The sequence below is a fragment of the Petromyzon marinus genome, chromosome 6 (assembly GCF_048934315.1).
Source record: "Petromyzon marinus isolate PM22_M1 ecotype Great Lakes invasive population chromosome 6, UKy_Petmar_22M1.pri1.0, whole genome shotgun sequence".
Taxonomy (NCBI): domain Eukaryota; kingdom Metazoa; phylum Chordata; class Hyperoartia; order Petromyzontiformes; family Petromyzontidae; genus Petromyzon; species Petromyzon marinus.
Window position 1 is genome coordinate 7,946,286 of NC_133672.1, and position 20,005 is coordinate 7,966,290.

The 20,005-nt window shown below is 53.9% G+C and overlaps 1 protein-coding gene across 1 annotated transcript; it reads right to left on the reverse strand.

The window, feature by feature from the left end:
- Positions 1-9,609: 9,609 nt before the first annotated feature.
- LOC116939583 (carbohydrate sulfotransferase 6-like) lies at positions 9,610-16,395 on the reverse strand. Its single transcript, XM_032948155.2, has one exon. It carries the CDS (start codon positions 12,877-12,879, stop codon positions 11,365-11,367), a length of 1,515 nt encoding a protein of 504 aa, XP_032804046.1. The 5' UTR covers positions 12,880-16,395; the 3' UTR covers positions 9,610-11,364.
- Between the last annotated feature and the right edge of the window lie 3,610 nt (positions 16,396-20,005).

The window sequence follows — 20,005 nt, forward strand, 5'->3', positions numbered from 1 at the left end:
ACGTGCTTCCCTCTCGCTTCCCGCTCGCTTCCCACTCGCTTCCCGCTCGTTTCCCACGTGCTTCCCTCTCGCTTCCCGCTCGCTTCCCGCTCGCTTCCCGCTCGCTTCCCACGTGCTTCCCGCTCGCTTCCCACTCGCTTCCCGCTCGCTTCCCACGTGCTTCCCTCTCGCTTCCCGCTCGCTTCCCACTCGCTTCCCGCTCGTTTCCCACGTGCTTCCCTCTCGCTTCCCGCTCGCTTCCCGCTCGCTTCCCGCTCGCTTCCTACTCACTTCCCACTCGCTTCCCACGTGCTTCCCGCTCGCTTCCCACGTGCTTCCCGCTCGCTTCCCGCTCGCTTCCCGCTCGCTTCCCAGTGCTTCCCACGTGCTTCCCACGTGCTTCCCGCTCGCTTCCCGCTCGCTTCCCGCTCGCTTCCCACGTGCTTCCCGCTCGCTTCCCACGTGTTTCCCACGTGCTTCCCACTCACTTCCCGCTCGCTTCCCGCTCGCTTCCCACTCACTTCCCGCTCGCTTCCCACGTGCTTCCCGCTCGCTTCCCACGTGCTTCCCGCTCGCTTTCCACGTGCTTCCCGCTCGCTTCCCACGTGCTTCCCACTCGCTTCCCACGTGCTTCCCACTCGCTTCCCGCTCGCTTCCCACGTGCTTCCCACTCGCTTCCCACTCGCTTCCTAGTGCTTCCCACGTGCTTCCCACGTGCTTCCCGCTCGCTTCCCGCTCGCTTCCCGCTCGCTTCCCGCTCGCTTCCCACTCGCTTCCCGCTCGCTTCCCACGTGCTTCCCGCTCGCTTCCCGCTCGCTTCCCGCTCGCTTCCCGCTCGCTTCCCGCTCGCTTCCCGCTCGCTTCCCACTCACTTCCCGCTCGCTTCCCACGTGCTTCCCGCTCGCTTCCCGCTCGCTTCCTGCTCGCTTCCCAGTGCTTCCCATGTGCTTCCCACGTGCTTCCCGCTCGCTTCCCACGTGCTTCCCACTCGCTTCCCGCTCGCTTCCCACGTGCTTCCCACTCGCTTCCCACGTGCTTCCCACTCGCTTCCCGCTCGCTTCCCACGTGCTTCCCACTCGCTTCCCACTCGCTTCCCACTCGCTTCCTAGTGCTTCCCACGTGCTTCCCACGTGCTTCCCGCTCGCTTCCCGCTCGCTTCCCGCTCGCTTCCCAGTGCTTCCCATGTGCTTCCCACGTGCTTCCCGCTCGCTTCCCACGTGCTTCCCACTCGCTTCCCGCTACTTCCCACGTGCTTCCCGCTCGCTTCCCACGTGCTTCCCGCTCGCTTCCCGCTCGCTTCCCGCTCGCTTCCCAGTGCTTCCCACGTGCTTCCCACGTGCTTCCCGCTCGCTTCCCGCTCGCTTCCCACGTGCTTCCCGCTCGCTTCCCACGTGTTTCCCACGTGCTTCCCGCTCGCTTCCCGCTCGCTTCCCGCTCGCTTCCCACTCACTTCCCGCTCGCTTCCCACGTGCTTCCCGCTCGCTTCCCACGCGCTTCCCGCTCGCTTCCCGCTCGCTTCCCGCTCGCTTCCCACGTGCTTCCCACGTGCTTCCCGCTCGCTTCCCGCTCGCTTCCCGCTCGCTTCCCACGTGCTTCCCACGTGCTTCCCGCTCGCTTCCCACTCACTTCCCGCTCGCTTCCCACGTGCTTCCCGCTCGCTTCCCACGTGCTTCCCGCTCGCTTCCCGCTCGCTTCCCGCTCGCTTCCCAGTGCTTCCCACGTGCTTCCCACGTGCTTCCCGCTCGCTTCCCGCTCGCTTCCCGCTCGCTTCCCACGTGCTTCCCGCTCGCTTCCCACGTGTTTCCCACGTGCTTCCCGCTCGCTTCCCGCTCGCTTCCCACTCACTTCCCGCTCGCTTCCCACGTGCTTCCCGCTCGCTTCCCACGCGCTTCCCGCTCGCTTCCCGCTCGCTTCCCGCTCGCTTCCCACGTGCTTCCCACGTGCTTCCCGCTCGCTTCCCGCTCGCTTCCCGCTCGCTTCCCACGTGCTTCCCACGTGCTTCCCGCTCGCTTCCCGCTCGCTTCCCACGCCACTTGTTTTCTCATTCATTCATAACTGATGAAGGTTGCTTGTGTTGCAATCGAAACGTCGTATTCTATTATTTATTTTATTTTATTTCTACGTGACTTTACCGAAAGACCCAAAGAATATGAATTCCTGCAGCTGCAGTCACGAAAGCTTTAAGAAAAAAATTCAAGGGTTATTCAGAATCAAGCCTGACTGGTTATATAAAAAAACTCCCGGCAAACATTTCTATAACTAACTTTGAGACAAGTAAGAGGCGGTTGTAATAACCATGACGGCGATGATGATGATGAGGATGATGATGAGAGTGAGGATGATAATGATGATGAGAGTGAGGATGATGATGATGAGAGTGAGGATGATGATGATGACAGTGAGGATGATGATGAGGATGATGATGAGAGTGAGGATGATAGGGGTTATCACGATGATGACAATTATGATAACAGTGATGAGTGATTACTCAAGTTATACAATGAATACTGCTGCTGCTGATGATAGTGATAACAAAATAGCAAGACGATTGATGCCGATTACTGCACAATTATCATGATAGTGATGACGATCGTGGTGATTTTGATAATATTGATATTTCTGATGATGACAATGCCATTGATGACAGCGATAGCCAACACAAACTCGCCTCATTGTCGTGAATTCTCAAGTCGCTCCTAAGCCAGCATAGAACAGTTCGACCCATGACTGTGGCGCGTCCTGCCAGCTTTCCCTTCTCGCTGTCTCTCTCTCCTCCCTCTTCTATATCTCTCTCTCTCTCTGTCTCTGCTCCCTCCACTTCTCGCCTGTCAGCTCTCGCTTTGTATCACTCACACGTGGGACCACACCTCCCAGCGCCGTCAACTATTATGAAACCTCCACGTTTCTGTGACACAACGGAGTGGCTGCGTCGTAACCACACACACACAGATGCGTGTTCATACACACAAGGACAAAGGTCCCACGTGCAGCCTTAACAGACTCTTGGGGCAAGTGCCGTTACGCGTGCAGCGCCTATGAAGGCCGGCATGGCAACAGAGGGGGTTGGGTGGCCAGCACCACGCACAGCCGCCTTTGTCTCCCGTGTGGCGATGTTTACGCACCGCACCAGGTACTCATTTGAGATTGCCTCGACCTAGGGGGAGGCCCAGGACCATTTCAAATAATCCTCACCGGTGTTGGTGGCCGTGAACTGAAATCGGACCCGGCTCGTGGGGTTCCTGGCGCAGCGCGCTAACCGCTAACCGCTGCGCCACCGCTCCCCACATTGCACGCGCCCACACAGAGAGAGGCGCTCGTGGAGGCTGCGGCCACCAGAGGGCGCACCACATCCACCCGGCCCGCATGGCAGCTGCTGCCCATGATGATAATCCGATCATCATTGATAGCCACATTTACACAACCCGCACTCACCGGCACGGCGAAGTCTAGTCAAACAACTCCCATAGCCCGACACGATGTGAGCAGGCCTTCATCGGCGACTTGACAAATCGCTGAACATAATAAATATAGGAATTTCTCTTCCTCGTATGGGTGATGCAGATTGGAGTGCAATCGCTGTAATTTCACAGTGAGGTGGCGAAGGAGCCAGAGGATTGCCGAGTCTAGAGTAGCAGGAGTGGTGAATCGCTTCTGTGATGATGCCTCCTCCTCCTCCTTCTCAGTATTTGTGAAGCGCCCACGGTTCTGCCCTGGGCAGTGACCACCAGGCTCAGGCTTTGGTGCATAGGCGAATTCGGGCAAATGCCCGGTGGGCCGGTTTGCGTGGGGAAATTGCAAATGTGATCAAAGTAAAACACATACATATATATTTACACACCATTTAGATATATTATTGTAATTAAAATATTGCATTACCTCTTGTTGGGTCAAGTTCTTGGCCGAAAAGACGCTATCGGGTTTTGTTTTTTTCGCACCGATATTTTTGTGTTTGTTTTCGCCACGTTCTTTTGGGGGGTACGCTGAGTCGGCATTAAGTCTCCCGTATTCGGCAGCCCCAAAAATCCTTCCTCACCGGCCCCATTTGTTGTTTTTTGGACCCAGCCCCCCCCCCCCCCCCCAAGTGGGGCCAATAAGGATCGCACGCCAATTTATGGCCCGGTGTGTTCACAAACGCCTGAGCCGATTTGTTTTTGTTAGTCCCAGTCCGTCACTGGTGACCACAGCCGCCAGCGCACCCTGCCAGCGAGTTTTTTTTTCATTTTCCGTTTGTGCATCGCCAAGGATCCCGATGGTAAATGCACAACATGCCATCGTAATATTGATATAGCGGTTTGAAATAGTAACACTAATAAATTATCTCTGGAAGGCTCGCTGAGTCTTGAGACTCTTTTTCAGCAGCTACATTTGAATGTTTGGCCAATTCCAAAAGTGAGTGTTTGGCTTCATGGGGGACAGAAAACTGGAAGAACCCGGAGTAAACCCACGACAGAGAAATATAAGAATCCATCATTGTGCTGTCATCTCCTGGCTATCTCCCAGGCAGCCTCATCCCTTCAAAAAATATCCTGAAGCAGAACATTAGTGCTGCAAATGAGATGTGTGACGTTCATCTTTACCCATGTATCGATAGTTCACTTTTAATGTGCAATTATATTGAAGGACTGTGCGTTGTGTTGGTGTGGTCTGGGACTGTTTTGCTGTTATTTTACTGTCTTGCCCAAGCTTGTGAATTGGTGTACTGATGCAATTTGACGTATTTCTTTTGAGTGATTTTCTTACCATTCGTATATTTTGCACACCTGTCGTATTTTGTATTGTTTCCTGTTGTAACTGACTCACCCGCCCAGACTGGGCATTTGTGAAAAAGAGCTTCATAGCTCATCGGATTTCTCCAGGATGAATAAAGATTCTGATTCCAAAGGAGTCCCCCATTCACGCACGAACCTGGCTCAACTCTGAAGACTATAACTGCAAGAGGATGGAGTCCAAACAACAATCAGTCCTCACCTTGAATCCATTTGCAGCAGCTGTGTGTCACTGGCTGCTCGCAAATGCGCACGAATCATAATTTCATTTCAGATATTTTATTAAAATAAACTTTTTTTTCCTGGCTGGTTGTTTGACTGGCGTGGGGGAGTGAGGGACGGACGGACGGTCAAGTCCTAAAGACGTGTGGGCTGCTATATTACATTACAATATATAAAAGGCAAAGTTGTGAATATGTGTGTTGTCTGTTCAAAATGTTTAGACTACTTCCCGACATGCAACAAACTGGACATTTGCCATGTGGGTACTTGCCAGACTGTACACCATACAAAAAAAACATATAAAAAAGACACTTTTTTGGGGGGGGGGGGGTGCTCAATAATGCATAGATTTTTCACGGCAAGTGAGCTGTGACGTCAAATCTGTCACGTGACCCGCGCATGTGGAAGCGTAACGCATTGTAGTGTAGTGGTTAGCGCGCTGTCTGTGTGTGTATCTGTGTGTGTGTGTCTGTGTGTGTATCTGTGTGTGTATCTGTGTGTGTGTCTGTGTGTGTATCTGTGTGTGTGTATCTGTGTGTGTATCTGTGTGTGTGTGTGTATCTGTGTATCTCTGCTACCAGTCCGGCAAAACAACCCCCTACCTCCTCGCGGTGCCGGACGGGCAACTCTGTCGTGGACAGCGCTGTGGGGGGAGTTCCAATTTTGATTGGCTCCTCCCCTCATGGCATATGTGTCCACCACAGGGGCTAAACGGGGGCTCTGGACGGGTGCGAGGGGCTGGTAACCCCTCCACCTTCAATTAATTACCACAAAACCACGAATTAAATTGAAATATGTAACAACTAAGCTTGTGCCGGAGGCCCCGGGGGGCCAGGCGTCTATGACGTCTCCTGGCCAAACCCCAATTGGCGGAGCCAGGAGATTGAATACCTACCCTCGGGGCTACTCCAGAAACAACGAAAAGCCACTACGGGTGGCCACGTGGAATGTTCGAACGCTCACTGCAGAGGAGAGGCTGCCACTCCTCTGTCGGGAGCTGGACCGGTACCGCCTGGATCTATGCGGCATTCAGGAGGTCCGGTGGACCGGCTCTGGCTCCTGCCACCATGAGGGGTGGACAGTCCTCTACTCGGGGCAGCAGACTGCCAAACAACAGGGTGTGGGTCTTCTTTTGAACAAAAGAATGAAGGGGGCGTGGGAGCGTGGCGGTGAGGTGTGGGAAGCTGTAAGCCCCAGGCTACTTTGGGCTCGCCTTCCCATCAACCGGAGGCGAGGAATGGTGGTCGTGGTTACTTATGCCCCCACCGAAGATGAACATCCGTGGAGGGATGCAGGCAAAGCCGATGAGTCAGATGCCTTCTATGACCTCCTGTCACAGGTGCTGGCTAAAGTGGCCCCTCGGGATAGAGTCATCATGTTGGGTGACTTCAATGCCCGAGTTGGTCATGATACTGGCACCTGGTCTGGAGTGATTGGAGGGCATGGGCCAGATCAGCTCAATAACAACGGTAGGAGGCTGCTAGATTTTTGTGCAGCCCATGGGCTTGTAATTACCAACACGCTGTTCCGGCATCGGCGCATCCACACAACATCATGGATGCATGCCGGGTCCAAGCAAGAACATCTGCTGGACTACATAGTGACGGACCAGCGAATGCGAGCCCATGTCCTTGACACCAGGACCTACCGTGGAGCTGATCTGCCCTCTGACCATCGACTAGTCATCTGTAAGATGCGCCTGCCATTCTTCCACTCCGGTGGTGGGTGTACACCCAGGACCCCATTCCAACCTAAAGTGGCCTGGTCTCAGTTATCTGATGAAAGTTGCAAGCGAGAATTTCATCATCGCTTGCGGCTGGGATTGGCATCGTCCCCGACTCCTCCTGATGTCGAGGGTAAATGGGCGAGGTTTAGGACTGTGACTCATGCAGCTGCAATGGCTGCTTTGGGTACGCGGTCCAGACCTCCCCAGACACCCTGGATGACAGAGGAGTTGTTCAGGATGGTTGAGAAAAAGCGACAGGCCCACTGTCATCGGCTACAGAATCCCACGTCAGAGAATGAGGAGGCTTACCGCAGCCTTCGCTCGGAGGTTCGGAGAGCCGTGAGGCGCTGCAAGGATGGGTGGTGGTCGCGGGTTGCTGAGGAGATGGAGTCTGCCTCAGTGGCCCGTGATCACAAATCTCTATTTAACTCCATCAAAAAAGTAACCTGCAGCGCCACACCTATTACCATCATTAGGGGAAAAAACGGTGATCCAATTTCCGACCCCCAGGAACAGGTTCGCAGATTTGCTGAGCATTTCTGTGAGGTCCTGGGGGAGGGAAAATCCCTCAGCCAGGAAAACATCGTGGCACAAAGTGAGGATGACCCTGCTGAGGCTGCGGTGCCTCAAATATTGGATGAAGTCACCCCCTGTGAGTGGCTGGCTGAGGTGCCATCTGCTGAGGAAGTATTGAAGGCGATCCGGAGTCTGAGACCAGGAAAGGCAGCGGGCAGAGATGATCTCCCAAGCGAGGTGCTGAGGGAGGGTAGCGTTTGTGCACGGGCTGCCCTGTATGACATCATGACAACGGTCTGGACCGCTGGACGGGTTCAGCGGGATTGGAAGGATGCCCTGGTGGTCCCCCTTTTTAAGAGGGGGGACCGCACAGACTGTGACAGCTACAGGGGCATCTCACTCCTCGGTGTGCCGGGAGAGGTCCTGGCAGGGATTATTCAGCATTGCCTTGCCAGGCACGCTGAGGAGAGGCTTGCGGAGCCCCGGTGCGGTTTCGGGAGAGGGCGGTCCTGCACAGATGCCATATTTTCTGTCCGTCTGCTACAGCAGAGGTGTAGGGAATTCCAACAAGACCTACATCTCTGCTTTATTGACCTGGTCAAGGCCTATGATACCATCAGTAGGCCTGGGCTCTGGGTCGTTCTTCGTGCTTTTGGAGTACCTGACCCTCTGCTCACGATCATTAAGGACCTTCATGATGGTGAGCGGGCCCGGGTAAAACTACGTGGCCGGGAGTCAGAGCCATTCCCTGTACACCTTGGGGTGCGACAGGGATGTCCTCTGGCTCCCACATTATTTAACATCTATTTTGACCACGTAGTTCGTGAAGCCTTCAATAGCTGTACCGGGGGAATCTCCATATGGTACAGATATAATGGGAGGCTAATCGATGCCCGGGTGCGGTCAAGGGATGGCTCCCTATTGCTCAACCACGTTATGTATGCTGATGACTTGGTAATAGCTGCTCAGTCAGAGGAGGAGTTGGAGACGCTGCTGCTGAGACTGGAGCGTGCCACTAAGAGGTGGGGCCTTACCATCAGCCCCACCAAAACTAAGCACCTGCCTGGGTATTTTGTACCATCGGACACTCCACCCCCACAACTCCCAATCGGTGATGGGGCAGTTGTGGAGAGAGTGGAGAGTTTCCCATACCTGGGCAGTGTGCTTATGACTGGCTCCAGTTTAACAGCAGAGGTCTCACTCCGAATCAGTCGAGCGGCAATATCTTTTCATCGGTTGCGTAACGCTGTGTGGAAGCTACCTGGTCTGTCGCTCCGCACTAAGCTTCAGGTCTTCTCGGCCACGATCATTCCCTCCCTACTCTACGCTTGCGAAACGTGGACCCCCCTGATGGGGCGTCTTCGCCGGTTGGAAGCATTTAGGCTGACCTGCCTACGATCCATCCTGGGTTTAACCAGGCTGGATTGTGTGAGGAGCTCACAAATCCTTGAAAGATCTGGGCAGGGTCCCATCGGTGAGCTCCTCCGGCAGGCAAGGCTGCGATGGCTGGGTCATGTAGCCCGCATGCCCAGCCACCGCATGCCGAGACAGCTTTTGTTTGGCCGGATTGGGGGGGCTAGGCGGGCGCGGCACGGGCTAGAGAGGAGATGGAGTGATGTGGTACAGGAGGACGTGGAGCTGAGTGGACTTGCCGATGACTGGTACCAGCGGTGTCAAGATCGGCCTCTGTGGAGTAGGCTCGTGAAGGATGCTACTGGGCAGTTGGAGGCAGTCGCCCTCCAACAACAACGGAGGGCGGAGGAGCGACGCTCACAACAGCGAGCGGTGCGCCGGGTGGCTAAAGCACAGCAGGTTGGCACAGTAGGGGGCACAGGTGGTGCATCAGCCAGTCATCTCAGTCAGTCGACCCGTGGCACCTGGGTCTGCCCCGTGACCTCCTGCCAGCGGGCGTTCGACACTTCACGTGGCCTCAGGGTGCACATAGCCTGGCACAAGCGTCGTGGTGACGTCACCGCCACTTAGTGGCGAATGGCGGTTGTTGTTGTTGTTGTCTGTGTGTATCTGTGTGTGTGTATCTGTGTGTGTATCTGTGTGTGTATCTGTGTGTGTGTCTGTGTATCTGTGTGTGTATCTGTGTGTTTATGTGTGTGTGTATCTGTGTGTGCGTGGAGGGGGAGTTGTAGTGTAGTGTTTAGCGCGCTGCGCTACGAACCCGGCGACCCGAGTGCGATTCCCACTCACGGCCACCACCGGTGACGATTATTTTAACCGGTCCTGGGCCTCCCCTAGGTCGACTCAGCCTCAAACGAGTAACTGGTGCGGTGTGTGAACATCGCCACTGGGGGGACAAAGGCGGCCGGGCGTGGTGAATCCTAGTCCCGGGCGAAGCCGGCTAGTTTAAGCTAGTACAATAAATATTGTCCTTCTTTGGCTACAGCGTTACTGACGAATGTGTTGAGTTTATTTTGTGATCTGTGCTTGCGCGCCGCAGGCATCGCAGCAGAATCACCAAATAATGCGTTGAATTATAAACAGTTATTGACATGATGATGAATTAATATTACAGGTGGCGGAGCAAGCGATTGAGGTGAAACGTGCTCTTAAGTACAAAACAACCCCCAGCGGTCATAGCGGACCAGCTCTCGGAGTGCGCAGGCGGTGCAACTGCACCCGGGGCACACGGGACCGAGGAGCCCAGGCGCCGGGCTACGGTGATGGGGGAGAGGGGGTGGTGGTGGTGAGGAAATTGGGGGCCCCATTTGGGCACCACCCAAACCAGGCAGAGGGGAAGATCCAACACCCCGGTCGGAAACTCCAAGGTCCCATATAATTACAACAATTGACCATACGAAGATCACGTTCGTCACACACGCTCATCGGTAAGACGTGTCTAGTGTGACATTTAGTCTTGCAAATCCACCTCATTGTAACTCATTACCACCACCACCATCATCATCATTACTTCATATTTTAAACGCACCTCTCGCGCGCGAGATTTTTAGTGGCGCCCGATGGCAGCTGACACCATCCCCCCCGCCCCCCGTCCACCAACCCAGTGGCAGCTGACCCTGTGCGGCACAGACGTGGACTGTAGCGGCGCTCGTCTGCAGGTGGGCATTGGTCAGACGGCAGGGGGCGACTTCGCTACCTGGCTGGCCAATTGAGTAACTTTCGAGGAACGTTTCAAAGGTTGGCAAATACATCTAAAATACGTCAATAATAATAATAATACATCCACCGGGGATTGCTGGAGAGCCGAGCCAGCCATGGTGCACCACCCTGCCACGTCCACCAGTCCGCCTCCCATCGCAACACGGATCAAGCGGTTTGCATGCGGCACGCGCCTGATGATTGCTAAACACGTGTCCCACGTGAGCAAGAGACCAAGGATCTTTGGAGTCCGCCTGTCCACGTCACGTTGGGTCAAGTGCTGTCATAAACGTACACAACTACGCGATACGACGATCTTATCTGGCGCTTTCTGCAGCGCTTGGGACGAAATAAAGATAAAAGATCCGCCGTGTAGCCTTGAACATGCCGTGGGGGCAAGTGCTGTTCGTGAGCTACTTTGAATTTACATTTACGACCAACAAGAGTGGCGAATATTCTGAACCGGTCCCTGGGCATTAAGTTAGTGCCTAGGGCGCGGTGTGTAAACATCACCACTGGGGAGACAAAGGCGGCCGGGCGTGTTGCTGGTCACACCACCCCCTCGCGTGGTGCCGTTCCAGCCTTCGTACGCGCTCGCACGCGACCCACGCGTGCGCGCACACAGACCGAGGTGTCTATATATATATCGTGATGTGTAGCAAAACTCCGCTCTCGATGTGTGTCGCGTGTGGGTCACTGCTTAGCGATGACGAGGTGCGTGCAGCGAGCGTGTAAAATCGCATCGTGTGAACGGGGAGGAGCGGTAAAAACAGAGGAGGCCGTGGTGAGGAGCGAGCGCATCCATCGCTGTCACAACGCTTTGTCGCACCGCGCTTGCAATCCAGACCACCGATCATATAACGTCCGCATGTCATACCCAAGCAGTCCAAGTGCAAAAACCAGGCTCAGAAATCCCTGCTTGGCTTTCGATGACACACGTGCGACGAGATGGGGGGCACGTCGAGTAGAGGACCCGCGGTTCAATGCGGTGGTCGGGTTTTCCGAATCATCAATAACTCGACAGGGTCCTCACCCGCAGTGGGGTCAGCCGCGACCCTCGCCGAGCGGTGAGGTGGAGGGCACCTTGAGCTCCCTCGTCTCTCTCTCCGACGCCATCGCCCTGTAGCCGTAGCTCGTCATCATGGAGGAGCAGGCCTCCTGCACCCTGGACACGCTCTCGAAGGACATTTCCTGCCTCCACTTGGAGGCCACGCGGAGCGCGTCCCGAGGGCGCACGGAGAATGCGGGCCCGTCCGCTGCGGCGCCGCGCGTCATGTTCAGAGCCAACGAGAGGAGCTGCGGATCGGCGCTGATGCCGGCGAAGCTGAAGAGGCGGCGCAGGGCGACCACGGGCTCCTGCACCAGGTCCTCGTATCGAACCAGGGCGTAGCGGTCGCGCAACAGCGTCGACGCTACGTCATCCAAAGAGCCACCTCCAACATCATTGTAACCACCACCACCACCACCAGGATCTGCACCACCGTCACCACCGCGGTCACTTGAACCACCACCATCACCGGCATAACCACCACCCCCGGCACCAGCAGCAAATATATCTCCGAGGCCTCGCATGCTCCGGCTGATGTTGTGGTTGGCGTCGCAGATGATCTTCAGCGTGCTCAGGTCGTCCCCGAGGTCGTGGAAGGCGCGCCCCCTGGACAGGTGCACGGCCCTGGGGTCCCTCACGAGGTGCACGACGCGGAGGCGCAGCGCCGGCTCCTCGAGAAGAGCGCGCAGCGCCGCGAGCTCCATCAGCCGCGTCTCCTTGATGACGGCGTGGTGGCGCGCCAGGCATGACTCCCGCACGCCCCGCTCCAGCCTCTCTCCGCCGCACGCGCGGAGGCAGTCGCTGCCCTGGGGTGCGCCTCGTTCGCCCCCGGCCGTGGCCGAGGCCGTGCCCGTTCTCCGCGTCCCGCGTCCCGTCGGCCGCGCGCTCGCGTTGCAGGCGGGAGGGGCGCAGAGCGCGCGGCTCTCCGAGAACTGGAAGAGCTGCGACAGCATGGCAGACCTCATCGCCTGCTCACCATCCTCCCCCTTATCCCCGTCAACAGCATCGCCGTGACGCCGACGCTGTTGGCGAGGAAGCGGCTGCGGACGATTGACGGGGAGCTTCAGGTACGGCGCGAGGGCCGCCGCGCGGCACTGGAGGAGTGACCCGAGCAGGGAGGCGACCTCCGCCTGCCTCTCGAGCATTCCCGCGGCCGTGCCGAGGGGCCGCGCGTCCCACACGTGCCACGCGGGCTCGGGCAGGTAGAACACGTCCGGGTGGTGGTTGAATATCTGTCCCAGGAAGGAGGAACCTGAGCGGAACGTGGTGAGGATGAGCGTGTGCGTGCGCGCGGGACGAGTCGTGCCGGGAGGTGGACTCGCATTTGGACGTCCAGCGGCGACGTCGTCGTAGCTCTCGACGATGTCGCCGTTGGCGTGGCCGTGGTGGAGACGACGAGAGGCGCCTCCGGGGAAGTTGCCTAGGCGGTGCAGCAGCAGCCACAGCAGCGGGAGTGAAATCAGCACCAACGCGAGCAGGAGACGCGCGAGGCTGAGCGGTCCGGACCCCATCTAGGGGGGGGGGGGCATGAGGTGAGGGAGTCAATTCATTTCCGATCGCATGAGCCACCTACCCCCCCCCCCCTCCCCCCACACACACACACAAATAACTCCTCCTGCTCATCCAAAATACCTATATGCATTGGCGGAGCCGGTGGGGGTGGGGTGGCACGTGCCCCCCCCCCCCCCCAATGATCCGATCGAAATCCCTAATTTCGATCGGATCATTGGGGTTTATTAGTAATAAATCGGCATTTTGCGACCCCCACTGCCACTGTGTATCATATTATTACGTGCCAGGGACTTTATGAGATGATAGGACAATAGACTGAGTCCATAATTGGCAATAAGTAACGGCAAAGCAGTTATAAGTGACTCACAGAATTGTGCACATTTGCGTATACAGTACACGCGCCATCGCCGCACACGCGTCGAATAAAAAACAAGGGACAAGTCCTTACTTACTAACAACTCCTATAATTTTTAATTGCTGGAGGGGTTGCCCCTTCTACCTGAAAATCCTGGCTCCGACATTGCCTCTATGAGACCTGATACAGTTAACGGCTGATACCCGTCGACAGCCAATGTCCCTAAGTGATCCACGAACACCCTCACTCAGTCTCAAGACTTTGCTTCGGGAGGGTCCCGCCCGCTACGTCGCGATTCTTGGCCAATTCCACTCACGAGTGATTGCCTTCGTGTGCGAATGGAACTGGAGGATCCCGATGAAAATGAAATCAATCAAATCTAAAAATCCAAACCCGGAGGTTACCCACCACGGCATACGATGGGATTAGTGCGTAGGCTCCGCACAGATGGATTCAGGAGTCCATTGCTGGACTGTCATCTCTTGACCAACTTCGCAGGCAAAGCCTCCAACTCCGGGAACCCCGAAGGCAGTCTCCCATTCAAACGCCCTCCAGTCTGAAACCTGCTCGGCTTCCGACGTTTTGGATTCCGGACGATTTGATCACCGGCATACACGATTTTACATAACGTATATCACAGTACATTCTAATTTACGCTATAACGCACAGGGATGATTTAATACGGTGCCGCAATTCAAACTCGTTCTGGAAGGTGTTACAAGTATTACAGATAACATTCCTTACCGCACTTCGCATTGTGGCGTCCGAGTGACGGATGGAGTGGCGATTACTCTCGCCTCTTGCAGACTCGCTTTCACAACTCCGCAGCGAGCAATCGCCGAACGCGAACTAAACCCACAAGTAAAGCTACCGAAAGAAGCGGCGGTCACCACCGCGACACGTTCTCGTAAGGAGAGCGTTGCGCGTAGACGCTTGCATTGACCGGGGGCATTCCGATTTGGGTGTCCCTCGGTGGTGCCGAGCGAGTTGACGTTTTGAGAGCGAGGCAACCACCACCACCGAGCGCCGCACGCCTCCTCGCTCAGCTGCGTCGCATCCCGTGCAGGGCAAGCAGCTGATAGCCCGCGCGTGTTTTGCAGCGGGGACAGCTCACACGTGGTGCTTCATAAAAATGTGGGGCTTGGCCGACACTGCGGCTATTCATGTGATTATATATACACACACACACGCGCGCGCGCGCAGTATCTACAGTTCAGGCGTACAACGACAAAATGAAACCAGCAACACAAAGGCATGGAAAAAAGATTCTACCTCTTTCTAGCGCTTTCGGACCGTTGGGCCATCTGTGGAAAAAATAGCTTTGTAGCTCATCAGATTCCTCCAAGTATGAATACGCATTCTGATTCTGAAGCAGTGTTAGCGAGCAACGATGATGGTGCACCGAACAACACCACGCCCGGCCACCTTTGTCTCCCCGGTGGTAATGTTTTAACACCGCAGTTGGCACAAACGTTTAGTGCCAATTTGACCACCGGGAAGCTGAGGAGCTATTCAAATACTCTAGTCCAGCGAGGTATCGTCGAAATTGTACCATCAGGGCCTTTAACAGCGTCCTCTGGAGCTGGTCGTGTTAGGCAACATCTCCGGGCTGAGCTGCGATGAGAGTACAATGTGGTTCATTTAGACGAGCAGAAGGATAACGTTTTTTCTTAATCTCATCGCCGTACTCAACAATGATTTGATCTCGCGTTTTGAACGACAACGGTGGACGATAGATTGGGAGGGAATCTGATCTGATGTGGCCGCCCCAAACCCTGACTTGACAGCAATATAACCGCGAATTATGAAGGAGGATACTGCACACTTAATACCGTATTGATGAATATGGAGGAACTCAAAACAGATGTCCTGGACTACGTTCACAGTCTGCGGCCATGATCCACTTTGGAAGATCGTGTCGGGGGGAGAGTCTGGGCACGAATCAGCTGTGCGCGGAGTGTGGAGGGCACGATGACGCACTGTTCCAATCGGGGGGTGCGGTTTGTTATTAAATGAAAAAGGCCACGCTGTAGAGGTCACGATATTGCAAGATATTGAGAAATGGAAAATTATGTCAAGATAAACAACAACAAACGCGGAACTTTTCTTGGAAGTCTCCCAAAGTTATTGTCATTGCGATTAGGTCGGGGAGTAACAAACAAAAAAGCACGGTTTTTGGCTCTCAAGATTTACATTTCGATGGGGATACTGGGCTGGGGCGAGGGACTTCGTCACCAAAAATTGCCCTGAGCGAGTATCGCATCTCACCGCGTTGGACCCCACTGCTCGTTACACATGCACGGCGCACACAGCACGTGCGTGTGCTGTTCCAATGTGGAAAAAGAGACCAGGGAGGGAATGTTCGGACATTACACTTTACACTTAGGGCCCAAAGTCAATGGAAAATTCTGACCAAATCACCCACAATACGGCCGAATTAGTCACATCTCAAAAGCAGAACAGATTTGAGCACGGATAGTGTTTGTATGGGAAACCAACGTGCGTAATAGGTGTTATAGGCTACTTCGGGGCTACGTTTGCGAGCGGCAAAGGGTAGTGCAGGAGTACCCATTGTTGTAGTGGACTTCTATATCCTCCCGCGTCTACCTTCCCCGCCTTCACCAACGGGCACCGACCAGCGTGGTGAAGTATGGTCAAACAACCCCGACGACCAACACGGTGTGGGGAGGCCCTCATACAGCAATGATTCATTTCCCACTATTAAGTGTGAAATTATTTTGTGCGATCTAACCCAAAGAAAGCCTCTTATGGAAAATTCTGTTCGCTCCGAGTGAAGTTTGGATTTGAGATTAACTTATCTAATCTATTCACGTTCGTTTTGTTGCAGAGGTTTGACGCCAAAGGTGAAACAAACGAAAATAGCCTTGTTGGGAGTTTGCCTGCGATCCCGTCTGCGGACCACGATGATTGCTGCCCTGCCTGCGCTTATTTAATTCTACGCTTCGTGTGTCCTTAATTCAAGAAGGGAAGTTTCATGGCCGAATCGCTCACTCCGCTACGCGCGGAGCTGGACCGATTGTTAAAGTCTCCGTCGCGTGTTCAGAGTCGCGGGTTTTTGGGCCCCGTTTTAGCTGCAGGTCGCTTATTTGGTCTTCATCTTCAGGCCACTCGGCTAAATCCGAGTTGATTTGGGAGGCGGCGTGAGTTGGGGGGGGGGGGGGGGGGTAGAGTGATAAGCCACTTCGTTGAGCTATCATGTGGCCAGGTAGATTCTGGCTTTACCGGTAAAATAAAAGGTTTTCTTCGTGATTTGCTTACATCTGTATAAGAGCTTTATCGCCCATCGGATTCCGAGTTGTGCAAGGCGGAGGGCGGAGTGTGCGCGCAGCAGGGGCACGAGGGTAGCGCTGCGTGGGGACAAGGGTTGGACGGATTCACGACCTTTTTACCTGTGTAAGAAGTTGTTTTACCTGTGTAAGAAGTTGTACCTGCGACCATTCACCCTGAGGTTAGCAGGGCTGAGTCTTGTTTACCCTTAGCTGGGACATTGCCTGGGAAACCCATGTGTTTTATTTCAGCTTTGGCTGCGAGGTTGCTAGATGACAGTTCATCAATTAATTCTTGAAACTACTGTGTCTATTATTGTACCCGCATTTAGGCAGAAAAGCTTCAATCTGATCCTCGTTGACTCTCCTTTCAGGAGGGTCCCGCCAGTGTTCTCAATAGAGGGGCTATGAGTGGTGAAATAACATTGAGAAATGTAAAAATTGAGAAATGTACGTGTTATTTGTCCAATTCGGCGTACAATGGCCTTCGTGGGCACCGCGGTGGCGAGATGTTAACTGCCTCGCCTGGTATGCAGGAGGTCGTGGGTTAGATCCTGACCCCGACCCCTGTTGTATATTTGGAGTTGGTGTGTCTCTCTCGCCGTGGCTGCGTGGATTTTTCTCCGGGCCCTCCGTGTTTTTCCCTCCACATTTAAAAACACGCGTGTAGAGTAATTGGCTGCTATAAATGTCCACGTGATAAGCCACTTCATTGGGCTATCATGTGTAGCCAGATGGCGTCTTAAAAAAGAGCGACATAGCTGTGGGCCTTACCTAATAAAATAAAAAGTTTCAGTTTATTTTTACATTTTCAAATCACGTTTCTGGATCTTTCACGTGCACTGTGAAACGAGCAGCACGTTATACGATTATTATATCCACAGCCAGTGGCAGTCGCTGATTTAGAACCCCGTACCTCTGCAATAAGCGGCGGACGGACAACCGCTCGGCCCGTAGCCTGACCATTCGGATTTTAGTCATTCACCAGAGCAAACACTTTGTTATTTTGTATATGTAGGGCCCTCTTTTAATCGCTTAACATTTCTGCAACACCCCCACCCCTGCATGTGGCAATGGACCGACACGAGGGATGCGAATACATTTGATAGATTTGGATGTACTTCTGTATTGTCACCGAAAACCTACCCTGTGGCAAAGAGGCGTGGGAACCTCATAGAGCCCAGCATCCCGAGTCGCTAAAGTCGAGGACAGATGGCACCCATGCACCAGCCAGGTTCTTAGCGAGAGGCAAAACATCATCTCCCTTCACCAACCCACAGGGATCAGTTTCCCCATTCTCATATCATTGATCCTATTCTCACCTCGCGAGTTTGAAGGGGATGGGAAGTTGGTTTCATTGCACATTCAGTGTTTCTGCATAACTTTCGTGCAAAGATAAACATTTGGGTTTCCCCCCCCCTTCCCGATGGTGCAGGGTGATGTCATTGCAGCATTACCACTATTACCAGTCTAGGCCCTCGGGGACTGGGTGGCAGCCCAGCTGCGCCCTCACACGAGGACGTGGCCCAAGAGGTGGAGCCATGAAACCCAGCCAGGCAACATGTGGACCCCAGCTGCACGGGCGTGCCTCACGTACTGTATCTGGCATCGGCACGGGCGGGCTTTGAACAGCAGCGAATAGAGAATGATCAGCCACAAGCTTTCATAATCATCAGCCACGTTCTACCCACTGCTTGCTGCAGGCACTCCGCCCCCCTCCCGAACCGTGCCTTTGTCTCAGGCTATTGATGCAAAGATCCACCCAGCGCATGCACACTGGCCGACTTCATCGCTCAATTTTCGCGGTGGACGTCTTCTTTGGCGCGTTGCGCCTCCTTTGATTGCCAATGTCGTGATACTAAACCACCGGCCATCGCGTATTCCAGTGACGTCTCCTGCCAAAGCACACTTTTCTTAAGAGTCAATGTTTCTAATTTCCGTATGTTAAATCACGACAACCCGCTCGTGCCCACCTGTATATTATCATTTTGATTCAGGTCCACGTTTAATCGATCGACATATTCTGCGCTATATCTCCAATTGTTGAGTGAATTCGCTGGACACGACTCTGTTTTTCTCACACTTATCCTGAGCCCAACGGTCAACAGCTTTCCAATGGGCCATTACCTGCTTAGAAATATCATCAACAATGTCTGAGGCAGGAATTTCCAAAAAAAAAGTAACTTTTTTATCCCGTTACCCAATTATGTCAAATTTGCTATAAATGTATGCAAGAGTATAAACTCGCACACTTTATTTACCTTACATCTAAAACTATCTTGGCAGCATATTGTTAACAAGTGTTGTACCAACACTTGTTCCATTCGCTATTTCATCTTTGCCGTTACAAAGCAAAGACTGTCCAAGGTTTCAATCATTTTGTTGCTCACAGCTAAACCAAAAATGCATCTTTAAAACAGACGCACAGACTCCCTTTATCTCTGCCTGTCGTCATCGCATAACTCACTCACAATCTTCTTGGTTCTTTCGGTAAAGTCACGTAGAACGGAAATTAAATAAAAATAAAACATAATAAAATAAAATTCTCACGACGTTTCGGCCACAACACAAGTAGCCTTCCTCAGGTGAAGAAACAGAACTGTCGGGAAGACAGCGCTTTAGTGAACACTGAAAAGCTGGCAGCGTCTTCTAAGCTGGGTGGGAGGAGCAGAGCGCCTTGACGAAGGAATTTACATACCAACAGAAGAAATTAGCATTGAAATAGCTGTGTTAATGTGTTGGATTAGCAGGATGTTAAAGTCAGAAATTAGCATGTAACTGGGAGATTAGCACTACGGAAAGCGACAGGCTTTGTTCAGACGGACGAGTCCATCTATGTTCGGAACGGAGGATGGGGGGTGGGGGGAATTTAGCATTGAAATAGCTGTGTTAATCTATTTGGAGTCACATTCAAATCATAGTTACTCATCTCGACTTGTAGAGCACACCGTATTCGCTCATTCTCGAAGAGAGAACGACTCAAAGGCGCGAGGACCCACAGGTAATTGGGAAGGCAGCCACGCGGTGAACGGGCACCAACAATTGCTCAAGATGTACGGGCCCCTGTATAAAAAATGTTTTACGGAAAGTAACCGGACCACCCGAAGGAAACCCCGCGTGTGCGAAGTGGTAACACACTCCACGCCATACAGACGGGAGAGGTGGAGTCCACCTATTTCCTGTACTGCCTTCCCGTGGCGAGCCATGGTACGGCAACATCGATGTCCATGGGAACGAAGGTTCACAACATTTGCGCACGATCCACCAAACCCTCGCCTCAAGTGCCGGATTGCAGACGTGCACCACCATCGCTCAGCATCATTGTGCCCTTCACACATATATAGGCAGACACACATCTACTGTAAACGTGTTTTGTTTGTTACAAATTCTAGCTTGGATGTAAATATGGTGAATTGGTAGAATCCATCGTAAAAACCGTATGTTGTCACACATGCCCACCAGCCCGACACGGCAAGACTGCAG